The sequence below is a fragment of the Zeus faber genome, assembly GCF_960531495.2.
Source record: "Zeus faber genome assembly, chromosome: 4".
Lineage (NCBI taxonomy): Eukaryota > Metazoa > Chordata > Actinopteri > Zeiformes > Zeidae > Zeus > Zeus faber.
The window spans coordinates 29,529,860-29,548,393 of NC_137191.1; the positions used below are offsets into that span (position 1 = coordinate 29,529,860).

The 18,534-nt window shown below is 40.6% G+C and overlaps 2 protein-coding genes across 3 annotated transcripts; one reads left to right on the top strand and one right to left on the bottom strand.

Moving 5' to 3' along the window:
• Window positions 1–1,953: 1,953 nt before the first annotated feature.
• On the bottom strand, window positions 1,954–6,749 carry ftr84 (finTRIM family, member 84; the record flags this gene model as incomplete). Its single annotated transcript, XM_079998590.1, has 7 exons — window positions 1,954–2,495; window positions 2,857–2,910; window positions 3,047–3,103; window positions 3,191–3,347; window positions 3,879–4,112; window positions 5,704–5,799; window positions 6,171–6,749. 7 exons carry the CDS (start codon window positions 6,747–6,749, stop codon window positions 1,954–1,956), a joined length of 1,719 nt encoding a protein of 572 aa, XP_079854716.1.
• Window positions 6,750–8,226: 1,477 nt separating this feature from the next.
• On the top strand, window positions 8,227–14,489 carry tppp2 (tubulin polymerization-promoting protein family member 2). 2 transcript variants are annotated; one of them, XM_079998509.1, is made up of 4 exons: window positions 8,227–8,332; window positions 11,289–11,480; window positions 12,171–12,324; window positions 13,546–14,489. In XM_079998509.1, the coding sequence occupies exons 2-4, from the start codon at window positions 11,290–11,292 to the stop codon at window positions 13,735–13,737; spliced, it is 537 nt and encodes a 178-aa protein (XP_079854635.1). In that variant the 5' UTR covers window positions 8,227–8,332; window position 11,289; the 3' UTR covers window positions 13,738–14,489. The 2 variants fall into 2 exon arrangements, with proteins under 2 accessions (XP_079854635.1, XP_079854634.1); XM_079998508.1 differs by lacking the exon at window positions 8,227–8,332 and adding an exon at window positions 9,896–9,987.
• The last annotated feature ends 4,045 nt before the right edge of the window (window positions 14,490–18,534 follow it).

The window sequence follows — 18,534 nt, forward strand, 5'->3', positions numbered from 1 at the left end:
AGGATTATTCCATTCATTGTTCAATTCTACAACCTTATACCACTTGTTATGTATTCTCAAATACGCCAAGGCCAAATTTCGGCAATTTTTTGGCATCTGGAACAATAACAAAAACAAACTTTGTAATTCCTTTACAATAATTTTAGTTGTAAATACATTTGGCAGTATTTGGCATCCCTCCGCAACAATAATTTACAATAATAATAAATATTTTTTACTTTATAAATATAATAAGAAATTGTTAGTTTTAATTAGTACTTTGTTTAATTTTTTCTGTTAATCTACAATTGGAAAATTCTGTTTAATAGATTACTTGTCTATATTGTAATGCAGACAACATTTTTGGAATTTTAACATTAATTTGGCATTAGAATAATTATGGATGAACTTGTCTTACCTAACATACTTAACATTTTCTGTCTTTTAATTTAAATCTGCTTAGTTTGACTGTAGGAAACTGTTCATACGTGACATTTCTTTAAAATAGCTGTTAATTATGTACTTTAAACCAAACCTTGTCATTTTTATAACTTACCTTGTGTTTGTACCCTATGTTAGTACATGAGCAGTCTCAGTGACGGTAGGTGACATTGGGTCTCATATTCATGGAGGTTTATGATAGTAGTTGAACTTTCGAGGTGGAGAATTTTAGAGTTTTTTTGTGAATTACATTTGAATTTGATTTTCATTACGATTTATTTCCATGAAATAGGGCTGGACGATATGACGTATCATGATACGTTTTTTTTACATTAATCAATGTCGCTAATTATCACATATATTGAATAATACTAATGCTCAATTTACAGTTTTAAGTGAATTCGCAAGACTTTACCTTAAACAATGAATAAATGAAAAAATGTAAACTAAAAAGAGAAATAAAATAAAAAAAATATATCAGGACTTTAGATATTACTCTATCCCATTCGAATTTGTGTGCCTTTTATTTTAATATTCAAATGTATGATTGGCTGTTCGTGTCATGTGGTTGTTTCTCTGCTCTGTACGATTGGCAGTTTGTTTTGTGTCTTTGTAGGTAGAGAAAAACGGACTCTGTATCAAACTGTATCGAAAATAAATTTCAAAAATCATCGGTTTCGTTGAAGATTTCATCGTGAAAATTATCCAGATTGTTTAATAGCCCAGCCATATGATGAAATACGAAAAATGTTATGGTATTTCTGTGAGTAATTATCATTTCACGGCTTCTATTTTTCCGACACCTCACTGGATCTTGAACGCATCACTCGGTCGCACATTTTCAGTGGATCCTAATCAACGCAGCGATGAGTTTTTATGGACTAATTTTTCTGTATTTTTCATTAATCCGGCAAAGTAATGTGGACCACAGAGAAAATATATCAATCGAACAGATCCACAGACCAGATAAGAAGCTATATAAATATACACGTAAATTGATAGTTTGGTAATGTTGAACCACTACAAAGTGACGGACTCTACACCACACACGAGACACGGTGGCGTGGCAATGGACATTCTCAATTGGAATCTGTACATTTATAGTAAAAAATATGATGACGTCATAAAGTGTCAGGTAAATCTCATCTTGTTCATTTTGTTCACGAATAGTGATGTGTCAGTTAACCAAGACCTATATTATATTTGGGGTCAGAGTTGATTTGGATGAAATTTAAAACACAAGATCCTTGTGACATACCTGTTTAAACGACACCTTAACCGTGTTCATAGATTGTGTCATTGTTTTTGATTGATTTGTTTGGCTGAAACTTCGACCACAAAGTTTTTGTGACATACCGGTTCGAACAAGACGTGACAGTCTTCATAGGTTCTGCTGATGTTGTGTTCCAGATACTTTTAGATTTAAAAATTCCGAAAATTTTCCTAGAACAATAACAACAGCCCTATGGGCTGGACCCCTAATGAGAATTATAATAATGTAATTATATGAATCTAAATCAGTGGCTATTGACATCAGTAGGGCAAAGCGTTCTGTTTCAGTTGCACCAGGCTGACTGAAGAGCCCACACCAAATCCAGCGTACAGAGGCTCGGAGAACTGGGCCTTGAACCTGTGGATGAGCTCCATGCTCTCCGTCACAGAGTAGAAGGCCACCGCATTGCCGGCGTAGTCCAGATACACGCCGATCCTCGCAGCCCTGGAAGCGTCCGGCAGATCCTGGTCCGTTTGGTTGTGCCAGACCGAGTAGCCCGAGTCAGAGCAGAGGAGGCTCCAGGACTTGTCGTTGTAGCCCAGCAGGCTGTGAGAGTTCTTGCCCTTGCGGCTGATGCTCTTGTAGGCCACGCCGATGGAGAACTCGCCGGTCCACTCAGCCTCCCAGTAGAACCTGGAGCCAGCCAGGGCCTCCAGGCACAGCACCTGGGAGAAGCCGTCAAAGCGGTCCGGGTGGTCTGAGTAAAACTGAGATGTTTTCTTGCGGATGACCTTCTGGTTCCCATTGGACAGAACCAGCTCCTTATAGGCAGTGTTCGGATCGAAGGACATCTTGCAGGAGTCTGTAGGAGTCAAATTTAATATGGAATGTGTTTGGCAGTTCCATCAATTTTTTTCTGACTGCAGATCATGCTGATATAGGTAAGTCAAGGCAAGTTTATTTGTATAGAGCATTTCATACACAAGAACACTTCAAAGTGCTTTACATACGGCGTATACCTGGATTGTGAATAATCTTCTGGTCACTATACATACATTTTGTGAAGGCAGAAGCCTAGGAAAGGTTTGCAATATTCATTTATGTGATTTTTGGCCCCCTTAAACTGTCCTCTCCTATTCAATTATTCCAAAAGATATGCGTTCAAATGAGAGAAAACAGCATTGCATCCATTCTTGCACAAAATGACAGGGCGGTCTACTTACACTTCAGGAAGTCAGCTCTAGTTTTGGGCTCCTTAAAATCTACCCTGGATGGCACTGATTGAAAAGGGTACAAAACAACAGCTTCATTCGTTGAAGATAATATGGGGTAGTCTATTCTCAATTTTAAGGATTTAACGTCCAAATTTAAATTATGTGGCATTATTGAACAGTCACGACTTTACACACTTACCTTTTAGTCGTTTGTCCCCATTTCTTGGCAAAAGTATGTACACAGGGGTTTCACTCACTGTTGGGACGATATCACATCAGGTTGACCGGTTACTTGGTTAATTTTTTAATAATTTTTAGCAATACAATCCGCCGGGAGACCAACCTGTCTTGGAGATTTTGCTCAGCTCTTTCTTGCAGATGTCGTCCACGTGTTCCTTCATGTCTGAGGCCGTCTTGCTTATCTCGCCGAAGGAAAACTGGGGGTTGATCAGCACCTTGGGCACCATGGGCTCGGGGCGGACGCACAGCGTGGGGAAATTCTGTACACCACCCGAAGGAAAGAAAGTCATGTTTAACGTGTCAGTATGCAGCAGGTATCATCGCTCTGAAATATTTTAAGCTTAGTCAATCCAAACTGGTATGCACCTAACCCTCCGACAGGGTTATACACTGGGAATAACATGATTTTATATATATTAATATATTTGATATGATGTATTTTGTCATTTAATTTTCTAATTTTCTTTAAAGGCTTTGATATGCTTGTCTGTTCCATTTATCAGCATATTTACTCCTTGTATTTTGCGCTGAACCCGCTTGATATTTGAATTCGGACTACATGCTCCAAACGTCAATATTCTGACATATTCTGTATTGTCTACGGTGAGGACTTTGCACTTCTTTGACTGTGATATGGACAGATTTATATATGTTTTTATTGTTTTCTCATCAGTAGGACCGTTTATGTAAAAATGTCTCCCAGCCATTTTTTATTTTTACTGCCATATTTTACTGGAAAAATCAGCCAGGTCAAATGTCCTGTTGTCAAATGTATTTAATTTCCTTCCTGCCTGCAGGAAGTGGATGTTGTCCTCCGTTTCAAGGATCTGCCGCAGCTCGGCATCTCTGCGCTGCAGCTCCAGGATCTCCTGCTCCAGGCGCTCCAGGTATCCCTCCGCATGTGACATGGCCGCCTGCATGTTGGCTTGTATCAGCTGCTTGATCTCGTCGCGCCAGCGCTCCACAGCCTGGAGCATCTCGTGGAATGTCTTGTCGCTGTCTGTTTGTGCCCGCAGAGCTGCGCTCTGCGGAGGAGAGCGGGTTGTGAGGAAGAAGGTGTTAGAAAGCTGGCATAATGCGGTAACCCGCCTGGGAAACATGCAGAATAAATAAATATATACATAAATAAAGGGGATTGGGCCTCATTCATGAATATGTGCGTAAAAATGTTCTTACTTGGTGCGCAAAAGAGCTGGGTACGCAAAGTCAGTGCTGGTAGAGTTGAACATAGAAAACACACAAATCAATATACGCAAAGATAAATAATGTACAGTAGATGTCGGAATAATATTATGTATAATATGTGTGTGTAATATTGAATATATACTATTTTGTTTTACTAATTGCAGTTCTAGTATGCCACATGTAGTTAAAGTTCAACAATATTATTTTCCAGGACTCTGACACATGGTCCGAGGTAGTTCAAAATTGTCTTCTAAAGTAAGAACAAATTCAAGTAGAAAAGGTTGAATCCCAAATTTTTGCTTCAACCACATAATTTAAGCACAAATCTGTGCGGCGCACTGTTCATGAATGAGGCCCATTGTGTTTTATTGAGGAGGCCTATTTTACATAAAGAAAAAATCCATCCAAAGCAGCGAAGAGTGCGGGAGAGAGGAAAAGAGAGTACAGGCAGGGTGGAGTGGGTGGAGAAGAGTGTCCAGAGTGATCTGTGACAGGAGGGTTCCAGCAAGAGTGAAGGGGAAGGTCTACAGGACGGTAGTGAGACCAGCTACGTATGTTGTACGGTTTAGAGGCTGTGGCACTGACAAAAAGGCAGGTGGCTGAACTGGAGGTGGCAGAGTTGAGGATGTTGAGATTTTCATTGGGAGTGACAAGGATGGACAGAATTAAGAATGAGTACAATAGAGGGACAGCTCAGGTTGGGCAGTTTGGTGGAAAAGTGAGAGAGGCCCGATTGAGATGGTTTGGACACGTGTGTAGGAGAGATGAGAGTTACAATGGGAGAAGGACGCTGAGGATGGAGCTGCCAGGCAAGAGGAAAAGAGGAAGGCCAAAGAGAAGGTTTATGGATGTGGTGAGGGAGGACATGCAGGCGGTTGGTGTAAGGGAGGAAGATGCGCAGAACAGAAGGTATTGGAGGCAGATGAGCTGCTGTGGCGACCCCAAACAGGAGCAGCCCAAAGAAGAAGATCCATTTATTTATACAGTTATTGGCCTTGGTGCATATATTTCTAGATTTTTGACAAGGGAACTCAATTTATAATGGTACCCTGCATGTTCGGGAACCACAGAAATTCTGCAATTTGGAAGTGGAAAATATACCTAGATCCAAAATATCACTCTCTGGTCACATACTCTCTTAAGATATTAATACAAATACAAGCATGTTCATGCAGTCAAGGAACAACTAAAAAATATCAGGTTTTCTGAGGATGAGTAATTCACTTTTATAAGAACCTGTTGGCATTCACTGCAGTTCAAAGACAAGACCAGTCCTATGAGTTCCAAGTAGAAAAGTAATTTGAGATATGTTGAATCTTGAAATGGTTACTTTGACATTTTTCACCTTTTTCAAATGGCAGTTTGAGTTACTTTTAAGATGTTCTACCATATCCATATCCATGTATCAGTTTCAATAACATTTAATTTTACTTTGAGAACATCAACATTGTGCCTGAGCTCCTGTAGCTCCTTCGTCCTCTCCTGAATGATGTGCTGGACCTCTGACTGAGTCACCACCAGGACTTTCTGATGAGAAGACAAAACCTTGTTAAATATCAAGAAAAAGCTTCACTATAATGTTAATTGGCCACAACAAAATACTATTTAGTGCATGTCACATTCACTTTTAAATAAATGGCCTGGTATGCTAAAAATCAAGGAATTTAAAAACAGTGGCCCAAAACACGAATGTTTAGACTGTCACAAATAGTGATACTTCAGGCAAAGTCTGGCAGACCCCAGCAGTTAGACTTGCTAAGTTTCCAAAAAGTGCCAGGTCTCATTCTAACCACCCATTCTATGGGCTTTCCTTTGAGCAAGCTAGCAGTCTCTGTAACAGCTCTGTGACTTTGACTCCCTCCACAACAAAATAGCATGAAATCCGAGCCTCGACTTACTTGTTTCTCAATGCGTTCCTCCTCTGCCGATATGATATTGTGGCCGCGGTGCTCCCTGACCGTGCACAGAACACATATACACATCTGGTCCGAGCGGCAGAACAACTCAAGGCCCTTCTCGTGCTGGGGACAGATCTTCCTGTCCAGGTGACCGGTCTCGTCCACCAGCTTGTGCCTCTTGAAGGTGGCTGACTCGTAGTGTGGCTTGACATGGGTCTCGCAGTAATAAGCCAGGCATACGAGGCAGGACTTGACAGCCTTCTTGCGACGGCCGACACAGAAGTCGCACTGGACCTCTCTGTGCAGGTGGGGAAAAGGCATGAGCTCGGGCACGCGGGTCTGTCGCAGCTCCTGTGCAACATTGGGCACGTTGCGCCGCAGCACGGGTCTTGGTGTGAAGGTGGCTCGGCACTGCGGGCAGCCGTACACGCCGATGTGGTCAAACTGGTCCCAGTAGACTTTGATGCAATCCAGGCAGCAGGTGTCTCCACAGGGGATGGTGACGGGGTCTCTCAGCTCATCCATGCACAGAGGACAGGCATATGGCTCTGGGGGCAGAGGGAAACTGGACTCTGCCATGACGTCCATAAAATAATTTTCCAAGGTTCAACCAAAAGTAATTGCTTATAATATTATTTTGTATCTGTGACTGCAAACTTTTGTGCAGTTTAGCCTTATCAGACACTCTGAGGAACCATCTACTGGAGCCGTGGTCCTACGAGCATTGCCCTACTCCAATGGGAGTGAATCAAGCAAGGAGTCCAGTCTTCCTCAATGGTATTTAAAGGACAGGCTTTTGTTTTTAGTGTAAGCAAAAAAGGTCATGTCTTCCCACAGAAACCAATGTTTCCAGAATCCGGTTGATCATTACCACGGTCTGTCACTGTTGATGAATGTGCTTACAATGCAGGAATCAAGAGTTTACTTCTACTTCTCCCCTAATACTTGAAGTCCTCTAGACTTTTTTTGGTACAAGGCCTTTTGTATTCAATAGCACTTTCAGCAAGGTGGTCATGTTCTTATTCTTGAAGATAGTTCAGGGGTTTCAGTAACATACACGACATTCATGCCCTGTCAATAAAACTGTGTGTGTGTGTGTGGGGGGGGGGTTAAACCAATGGTGACTTCTGTGATGACTCATGATGTCAAACCAGACTTTCCTGTTGTCTCTGTGAACAAAACACAGGGACACATTGACAATATGCGGGTACCTGCATCACAGTCTTAGATAAAAATTACAAGTAAACAAATCCTTGGGGCCAAGGTGAACACTCTGAAAGCACAAGGTGACAACTTCAAATGGTTAAAGCCTTTTTTATTGACAAATAGTTAAATAAGAAAAACCCCAACCCAACTCACTTCATTTAGAAAATGTATAATCACACACATCCGACAAAATGCTGATCCTAGACTGTATGCCCAAATACAGTGTCTGTACTTTGTCTGCTTTGGTGGAAAGGGTGATTCAATGGAATATTGACAGCTGAGAGCCACTAGAGGGCAGGGCACACCCTGTTCTGGTCAACTGTCATAAAATCCTACTAGCTGAGCAATCACAACTTGTACCGGTTTACCACTGTTGACCTGAGAAGTGCAAGGTGTACATAGATGGCCAGTTAGCTGTGGTTATTTGTGTTTTTAAAGGATAATTAATTGTGAAATGGAGATTTCAAGCATTATGCTGATGCTCGTCGTCTTTAATAGGATGTTCTCATCTCAGCGTAAACAAAATGCCTATTGTCACATGGGACAGAATAGGAGAGAAGTGAAGAGAGAGAGAGAGAGAGAGAGCGAGAGAGAGAGACAGTTGCCATGGGTGTGGCAGACACAGCTGTGAGTGCAGTGTCTGAGGCTGAAGGAGGGAGCAGGAGAGGAGGAGAGGAGAGGGGAGGAGGAAAGGCGGGGGTGAGTAAATGAGATTTTACCCATGCAAGAGAGGCAGGGTGCTCTATGATGTCATAGATTGTGCTGGCCTGTACTCTCTCCCTCCTCCCTCCCCCCGCTTCGCAGCACCTCTTTCTCTCTCTGTATCTTTCCATTGCTCCGTGGTCATTGCCAGAGGAGAGACGAAGCAAAGAAGACGACGACGGAGGAGGAGGGAAAAAGGAGGAGGAGCTGGACAGAAAACAGGCGGTCAAAAAACAACGAATCACTACCACCAGGTGTGTACCTCGTCGTGGTAACATCCACCTTACAGCACTGCAGGTAGGGGAGATCGAGAGCTCTCAAATTTGGGCACAAAGTACTAACATTAGTCTACTACAAACAGTAGTCATTTCAACCCGATTATAAAATCAGAGACATAATGAACTGATATCAAACAAGTTTAGTCAAAGTAGTTTCATTGTGACAACCTGCCCCAATATTGGAAGTAAGCTGTAACACTAGCTGGGGTATGTGGTAATAAGAGGAAAGAATCAAAAGCTGAGCCTACACTATAGAAATGCGAATAAGAAGAGCTTATTGAACGCATGAAATAAAAAATTCAGTCTGTGTGTGTGTGTGTGTGTGTGTGTGTGTGTGTGTGTGTGTGTGTGTGTGTGTGTGTGTGTGTGTGTGAGACTATGAATTCTTGAGTTGATTAAAACTCCAATTGCACTGGTCCATCACAGGACTAATCACAGTCACAGTGGTGTGCCAGGAGGGCATGTTTATATTGTCTCGGCATTCTGAATTAGAAACAAAATGCCTTCGTCTTTACTCATGTTGCTACCTTCCCCACCCCTGAGAATCACTCCCGGGGTTGACTAGGCGTAACCTGCCCCCCACATCAATTTAGGATATTGCCATAAGTGATGATGCTTCCTACACTCACTTTCATTGAGGAGCAGAGAGTCAATGATGTCACGTTTTAACAACCACCTGAGCCGCAAAATGGAAATACTGCAGTATTTAAAAAATGTTTATTTTTGAAGTCTCTTTTTTAGAATGTATGCATCCTTGTCCCTGATTGGTCATTGATCTAATATGCTGCAGGCCAGGGCAATGTAATTGGCCGATCTGGTCGGTGTCAAGCAAAAGTCATTATGGCCATACAAATACTACTTATAGTACTACTTCTACAAATTATAAAGTTTAATATTATCATTATTATTATTGGGAACCCACCCTCCCCTAGCCAACATCATCAGGTAATCAACTATCATATACTGTAATTGTCAATTGTCATTGTGACCTCACAACTATCTCCCAATAAAACTGAGTAGCTGAGGATCTGGCATCAGAACACAAGAAGTAATTCAGCGATTGATTTAGCGAAAGAAGAAGAGGACACTGAGAAACACACGTATGTACACACACGAGGCCAGTACACCTTTACAATTTCACCAGGAATTGTCTTGTTCTTCTTGTTCTTCTTGTTCTTGTTCTTGTTCTTGTTCTTTTTGTTCTTCTTGTTCTTCTTGTTCTTGTTCTTCTTGTTCTTCTTGTTCTTGTTCTTGTTCTTCTTCTTCTTCTTCTTCTTCTTCTTCTTCTTCTTCTTCTTCTTCTTCTTCTTCTTCTTCTTCTTCTTCTTATTCTTAATATTATTATTATTATTATTATTATTATTATTATTATTATTATAAAACTGGTTGAATGCCATCTACTGGGACGACTAACTGGTGGCTACTGTAGCTCTCACCCTCTCCTAAATCCTGCTAGAGAGGAGGAGTTTCCTGCTCTGACCCTTGTCACTATGGAGATGATAAGCAAAACAAAAATACAAGGACTTTATCCATTGTATTTCTGGGTCTACCCTGTTAGTTAGGTTTGGCTTTCCTAGGCTTGCGTGCTTCTTTTTTTGGGTCCAGATGACAATGCAACAACAGTCAATGCGGTAAAACTTCAATTTACGGACCTTTAAGTACATAGGATAGCAGATACAGGGAAATTACAGTGAAAATAAATGAAAGCTATTGTGTAGTAATAATTTAATAATAGCCCAGTAATGTGATAGTAGGTAATCATAACAATGATGTTTATGTAAAACATGGGAAGGAAGTGAGTGAACGGTAGATACATCATTGCATCTTTTCTAATTGCATAGAAAGACAAATCTAAACTACTGGTGTTTTTTAGGGTGACTTACAGTTAATTAGGTATTTATGTGTGCTTAGAAATAAGGAAAGAGGAGTTGGTGCCACATGTGTTTTTAATCATTATATTGTTTGTGCTTTAACAATCTTTTTGGTTAATGATGTTAATAGTATGTGTATTATGAAATGTAATTATACAATACCTCAGATGTGGACACATTTGTATATAATTCCGATTTTTTTTGTGGTGGTGTCATCTTGTTTTGTGAAATTTTGCCTCTGAGAGATGATTTCCTACTTTTCATAAACTCGCTTACGGTGTATACCCTATTTATTTTTAACAGCATTGAGTAAGCCGCTCCACGGTATTGTATTATTTTCCTCTTGTGAGTGGAAGGACGGTAGCAGATATCCAACAGAGCCAAAAGGAAATGAGAGCGATAGAATGGAGGATTTCCATCCCCCATTCTATTGCTCTCATTTCCTTGAGGGAAGGCAGAGGGAGAGAAGACATTAAGTATGTAGAGCAGTTCCATGTTGGTCTCAGAGAACCGCTCCAGCAACCCTACCAGCACTTTAATGGATGGGAGTGTGTGCATGTGTGTGTGACAAAAAGAGAAAGAGTGTGAGAGAAAGAGAGAGGAGGGGGTAGAAAGAAAAATGTTCAAGTTCTTGGCAGGCAGATCAATGTGCTAATTGAGTCATGAGTAGGTGTGTGTGTGTGCGTGTCAGAAATGGATACATTTTTCTAAAGGACAGTCATTGCAATAGCTACTGTATGTGTAGGTGTATACTGTATTATATACTGTATGTACCAAATACATAATCTAACACACTCTGCAAATCTTTTGAGGATCCCTGAGAGGTTGCTGACCATAGCTTGTGAAACCCTGTCTTATAGAATGTGAAGCTCAGTGGGGTCACTATAACAGCAAAATAAGATCTCTATGTTTATGTTCTAATACCTACAACTTGGACAGTTATATTAAATAAAGTTTCATTATATTCAGTTTTATTACAATTCCAAGTAAGTACAGTCAATTAAAAGCCAAGGTCAACCCTTTCAAGCCATAGTTTCTGTCTGTGTCTGCTCGTGCCTCAGCATGGCAGAGGGCTCGGTGTCCGTGGAAGAAGTGGCGGCCACCTTCAAGAGGTTTGCGGTGCACGGCGACACCAAGGCCACGGGGAAGGAGATAAACGGCAAGAACTTCGCCAAGCTCTGCAAAGACTGCCACATCAACGACGGCAAGAACGTCACTGCCACAGACGTAGACATCGTCTTCAGTAAAGTCAAGTGAGGTTTAACAGTGGTATTACGGCCATGGCACTTAACCCCTAACTGCTCGCCATGAGCCTTGAGCGGCTGCCTCCATTGGCAATGAATACGTTTTTAGTCTCTTTGGACGATAATGTCTGATTGATGACGTAATGCAATACATTAAGCAGCATTTGAATGTCTTGGATGTAGGATGTGGTGCGATGGTAATACATCCTCAGAAAGAACAAGTTGACCGTAGGGAGAAAAGCTATTGCAATCGGTGGAGATGAAGAATTCTATAATTAGTCTAGTTAGAAGACAACTGTGCAATGATCCAATGTTCTAATCGTACTAGTAGTATAGGTTAGGGTTATGCTTATTGGTAATCGTTAGGTTTATTGTACATTTGCCTAGTTCTCATCATTCATTGTTATTTCATTTATTGTACTTGCTTACTGTCGTGCAATTTATCTTATCTTTTTCTTATACTGTGTTTTTATATCTCCATCTTACCAATTGTCCCTTCCTTGGTTTGAATGGTTTTTTTTGCTGCTGTGACACCTGGATTTCCCCACCGGGATTCATAAAGTTTTATCGCATCTTATCTTATAGTATCTGTCTATCTTTCTAGAAGTACATTTTTTTTCTCTCAATTACAGCAGCTTTAGTTGAGTAATGAGTTCCATCCACCCCACCCATGTTTTTTTTTTTCTGTTTTTTGCCCAGGGAGAAGTCAAGCCGAGTGATCACATTGGAGCAGTTCAGCCAGGCGATGGCCGAGTTGGCTCCAAAGCGCTTCAAGGGAAAGGCCCAGGATGAGGCCTTACAGCTGCTGTATGGTCTCATTGCTGGCAAGGGGCCTGCCAACATGGGCGTCACTGTGAGTTAGTTGTTAGAGGAGCAGCAACCCACAGCTGCCCAAATGATTACGTTGCCTGATATTTAAAACACCAGATAGTGCCTGTTTTCTGATAGTAGCTATTACCCCCAATTCAGACAGTGAGTTGCAGACTTGCCAACCTGCATTTTGTGTACCAACCATACAATTCTTTGTCGAAATATGCAGGTACGAAATGCCAGCTGAAACTAAGCAATTTATATATATATATATATATATATATATATATATATATATATATATATATATATTTATATTATTGTAATTGAATTACAGAAAACAATCAATACAAAACAATAGCGTAAATTTATTATTTAAACTACTACCCTCGGATTGGACCTGATGCTTCAACCTTGTGCCTGTGGCTCTGTAAGCCCCCCCCCCCCCCCCCCCCTTCCTTCTCTCACTCATCAACCACTGAGCGCAGCGGTACTTTATTATCAACGAGGGGTAACGCTGCACTGCTGAGGTAAAATGAGAAGTGGAGGAGTAATAATCAAGCACTTAAATGGGATCGTAATGTTGACATATAAAACGTGAGATGCACCGATCGATTGGCCGTCACTGGAATCGTCCGGTTTTCAGCATGATTGGCCATGATCAGTGCAAGATATTAGATATATCTTATTCTATGCCAGTCAAATTTACACACACAATACTGTGCTCAAGTACTCGTAAAAATGCTCCGATACTCAAACCAGATACCAACATAATGTAACGTAGTTGTGTAGTTGACTCACTAAAAAGAGAGCGAAAGTAAGAAAATGTTGGCTGTTTGGAGGTACTTCAAGCTAAACAAAGATTAGATGAAGTATTAATTTATCGCCTGAAAATATGCATCTCTAGTTGGTGGTTCGGTAACTTACGAGATCATGCATTTCAAGGGGTATATCCTAATGAGATGAATTTGTATAGTGTATATAGTTATCAGCAGTAGCTCGCATAAATGTATGCGAGCTACTGTTACGTCGTTCGTTGCATACGTTCGTTACGAGACGGCTACAGTGTGAATAACTGATGCAGTCATTTAGCTGCAGTAACTCTAACACCACAGAGACTACCTGTTACACTATTGTGGTAGTCTAAATATTTTCCCAAAGTTGGCAGGTCTGGAGTTTTATTACTTCAGGTCCTAAATTATAGATGATCTTTCCATGAACTTAAATCTAGAACACTCTTCATTTCCCCTGCTGTAACTCTCAGAAAGTGGCGAAGGCCGCCGCGGTGGACCGACTGACGGACGCTACGAAGTACACTGGGTCCCACAAGGAGCGATTTGACGAGTCAGGCAAAGGAAAAGGCAAGGCGGGGAGAGAGGACATGGCCGACACCAGCGGCTACGTTGGAGCCTACAAGGGTCAGGGCACCTACGAGGACAAAGTGAAAGAGCCGTAAATTAACATAAATATGGTGGTATATGGGTCTAATCTGTCGTGTAACATAGTGAACCAGTTAACCAAAAATAATAAATATATAATTCACTAAATTACTTATATATGAATAAGTATGAGGTTGGAATTGTAATTATTTTGGATCATTGTGGTTATTGTGGTAATCGGAAGAGAGGAAACTAGCTATGTTAACTCAAAGGTAAACGGGAAACAGCCCTGAATAATATATGTAGATTTTATTAAAATTTTGGATTGATTTCATTTGAATTATTGAAGCATGGGTAGCTTATTTCAGATTGACCAAACATGGGTCAAAGCCTAGCCCTGCTTTGTAGTATAGCTTTAACAGGGTGTCTACGGACAGAAGTTGAGACTCACTCACACTATGCGCTTGTGTATTGCACTGCTATGTGCACTGATAATTTGACTGCTCTGAAGAAGTGTTAAGTTATCGCATTCTGTAGACTTTCCATTTTTTATTGTTTATTTCTACCTGGTTTGCACTCTTGTCTGTCATTAAGAAGTACTCTTCATGTTTTAGCACCAACCCATCTGAGAAATATTATTTGAAACCAAAAATATTATTCTTGGTATTATTTTTCACTATGCTTTAGCTTGTCATTGAGTTAACCTGTTTCTTGTTGTTTTTTTACAACTGATCAAAGGTATGTTTTATTTTTTATGTGACAAATGCAGTGGTCTTAGCATCCTTTATGGCATGTCCATCAAAGTTCTAAATAAACGTTTGCTCACTCATTCCTTCACTCATCATCCCTGCTGTTTAACACCTCCAGGCTCCCAGTTCAACACTATTACTATATCGTACTCATATTAGCAATATATGATAGTAATTAATGTTTTTAAGAGTGCTAATGTTATTAATTACTATCACATCATATTATTATTATTTATAATAATAATAATAATAATAATAGATCCGGGCCTGGTAGTGGTTGATCTCTACTTGGAAGGGTTTCTTCTTGTGTGACGTTGGTCTCGTAAAACTGGAAATTAAAAAATAATCTATTGATGTTCTATTTACCCTCCATGTAATATGAATTAATTCAATTATATAATTATAGAACCAAGAATGGTGATTGTGGCGCCGCCCCTTGCGGCCCGCCTGCACGAGCACCTCTTGTCGATTATGCACATTTTAGTATTTTTAGAGCTTATAGAGCTTATTGTGCGTAATCACCGGGTGTCATGACATTTCACTGCATATATGTATGACTGTATGTATATGTATGTGACAAATATTCTCTTGAAGTTGAACATAGAATCCAATTCACATTACTCCTCACATTCTAGAAGGCTCTCCAAATACTGGCTCCCTCCCATTGTCTCTGTTAGCACCCAACCATTCACATTGGATGCAAGGTACAAGAGGCACTTGGACAAGAACAAAGGATGCAATTTTACAGATGTCACAACCTTACCTGCAACCCATAGTCCCCAGCGCTGGAGGCTGATGCCTTGTCCATTAGGCCGCTTGGTTTGCATATTTAAATGATCTCATTCCAAATATCTTAGGCCTAGACCATGTTAATGAACAGAGCTTGGCATGCGCCCCAGATGGGACCCTGAACCCACAATGCCCAGCTCCGGAGGATGATGCCTTATCATTAGGCTACCGGGTCAAAACACCCCCAAGAACAAGTAACAGTCAGTCTGCCAGTCAGTCAGTAACAAGCCTTGATGCCTCATTACTCAACAGGCACGGTCTTGTGTCGGGTAGATTGAAGAGTGAAGCCCAAAGTGCTGTGATGCCCCCTTGTAGCAGATCTCAGAACAATTGTACAGTAGCAGAGATCCTCATAATTCATAATGCAGTAATCCTGATTACCAACTCTGTAGTGCTGAGTCAACTATTTAAACAGGAGTGAATAGTGGTGGGGTTGTAGAGTTGGGTTATTGCAAAGATGGAAGAAAGCAAGCATTTCAAGAGTTCCCTTGCGACACCCACCCCGATCTCCCTGACAAGCAGAACCCCTTCCACTTTCTGAGCATTTTCTTTTTCAAAAATTAGATAGGGGTAGAATGTGATACTTCCAGTTTTAGAGGTTTTTTTTTAAACAAGTCACAGTCTACCTACAGCATTGTCTGCCCTCTTTTTAAACAAGAGGATATCAGTGCAAACAAATCCAAATTTTGCTGTCTAGGGCCAGACTGTGCCACTTGGGATGCTGTAAAGACATAGAAAGGGGTTATTAATATCCAAATGTGGTTATCAATTCATTTGCTCAAGTAACATGGCTGTAGTGAGATCCAGTGGCTGAATTAATGAAGAGTTTACCCCTGGAACTAAGGGCTTTATGTTTTGGTTTGGGTCTCACAGGGGAGAGAGATAAAGTTCTTATGCTATCCTCGTAGCTACTGCTTTTTCACTGTTAAGATTAAAAGAAAATACATTATGTTCTGCCATGATTCTTACAGATTTTCCTCACGCTGTCATATTTCCAGTCTTTATTTGTCACACACATGCTTTGGATGGTGGCTGGTGAAATGGTTCCTCTGCATTTAACCCATCCTGGCCTGTCCTTCCTCTGGGGCCACAGCCAGGAGCAGTATACATGGACAGGGGACGGGGACCAGGTGATAAGTGTCCATTGCTGGTCAGATGATGTGTGCATGTTTTTGAGGGGGGGGGTCCTCACTGATGTTAGGTGAAGGAAACCCCATGTGAGCACGGGGAGAACATGCAAACTCCACACAGAAAGGCTCCTATTTGGGAGATATCCCGCCGGAGCACGGTGCCAACAGCGCCACAGGCGGGAATTTAACTCAGGACCTTTTTGCTGTGAGGCAGCAGTGCAATGCACTGCGCCACCGTGCCACAAAGGGGCACTTGTAAAGAGGCATTTGTAAAGATTTACCTGTCGAATAACAAACAGGTAGGTCTATAACCCAGCATATAGTCCCGCTTTGGAATGTAGATACGAGCGCTATGTAAGGGGAATACCAACAACATTAGACAATGTCCTTTATACCTTGCATATGCTTACTGCTGTTTATAGCTTTTACTGTGTCTCACACTATACAGGCAAATTTTTTTAATTCCCGAGGGGAAATTAGAGGTGTAACAGCATCTCATATCACACACAACAACAAAATAGATATAAAAATAAAATAAAAATAGACATCTTAAACATACAGTAACTGTATGGGTAGATTATTGAACGTATTTAAGCATATATAGATGGGTAAACAAAGAAAAACTATCAAAATATTACCATGTCAATCGGGAAGTGATCCCTACAAGATACATTTCCTTACAAATTCATAAATATAAAAGGCTACATAAGCTCAGCCACACACCCACAGACATGCAGATAATGGCCACTCTGTGAGGATGTTCTCTGTTGCCAAATTTCTTTTATCCAGTAAAGTGCGCTTTGAACAGCAAAGCAGAGGAGCAAGGAAACCATGGGATGGACTGGAGACAGCTAACAGATCCTAAACATCCTGCGAAACAATCTTATCAGCCCACCTGACACCTTTGACCCAATGACCCATGCATACACACAGCCATACAAACCAGGGACCTATCCATACACACTGGGGACCTTATCAAGCAGATCCTTGCCACATCCTGCTCTCTCCAGGTCATACCTATGATCGATATCTAGCACAGGGGCATAGAGTAGGGTGTGTGTATAGAAGAGAGAATTAACTTAAGGATTTAGACAGGCAATAGGCAGATTGTGCGTCCAATTGTCTATGGATACAAGGACCTCTCCACCCATCACAGAGATGTAAATAAATCTGCCCTGCCAGGAAGAACCTCTGAGAGTCATCAGCCATTTGCGATAGCATTCTGCCACCGGTCATTTAAAGAGCTGGACTCTTGGATTGGATGTGGTTTGGGGGAGTGAGTCATTTCCAATATATTTACGGTTGATGCTCAAAAGATAATCTGACAAACTGCTACCAAAATTGGTTCTCAGGCTTTTCTTTTTGTCAGCTATCCTGTGTTTTGCCCTGTTTTCCGCTGAGATGAGGACTATAGTTGGCTTTCTGTTTGACACAAGCATCCTACTTCTCACTGTGACAGCCCAGGAAACTAACACCAGGCTAAAAGAAGCAGCAGGTAGACCTTTCTTTCTCTAATTTAACTAACATTGTCTTTACCCATGTTTATTGTTCTTGCCAATTTAAAAAAAAGTTATTTTGTTATTTAATTAATTTAAACTAACTTCAACACTTCACCCTTGAAGTAAATCAATTTGACTAACTTCTCGCTTTTTGGTAGTTGATAGGGAATAGCTATGAAAACAAATTGCTCCATTGCAATTTGCTCCATCGGGTGAAAAGAGATATCTTTGATACGTATCTAATTAAACAAGCCAGTAGGTCGTTTATATACATATACACGGTACCACCATACTTACAAAATGCTGGATTTACTATTGCAAGTAATACAGTTGTTTTATAAAAAAATTTTTAATACTTTTATACTTAATCTTTTGACTTGACTTTATGTATCTTCTGTTCTATGCTGCAAAAAATATTGTTTCCCCTGGGTATTAAGGGACTATCTTATCTTATCCTTTTTTCACTCATTCAATGTATTATGACAATTTATTTTTCTTTTGACATTCATCTCTTGCAATTTGAGTTCAAATAAAAGTGCATTCATTCCTACCAAGCAGTGATAAATGCAAGATTACAGTATTCATAAATGTAAGTAATGCCTAAAACATAATCAATATTATCAATTAATTATTAATTTGATATATTGTAAATACAAAATGATCTAATTGATTATAAATTGTAAACATGTACACAATCTGAGATTGTG

Coding starts and splice junctions, on each gene's coding strand:
- tppp2 (XM_079998508.1), top strand. CDS start 9,962: ATGACAATGCAACAACAGTCAATGCG. Junction 9,988..11,288: donor ATGCAACAACAGTCAATGCG/GTAAAACTTCAA, acceptor CTCGTGCCTCAG/CATGGCAGAGGGCTCGGTGT. Junction 12,325..13,545: donor CTGCCAACATGGGCGTCACT/GTGAGTTAGTTG, acceptor TGTAACTCTCAG/AAAGTGGCGAAGGCCGCCGC.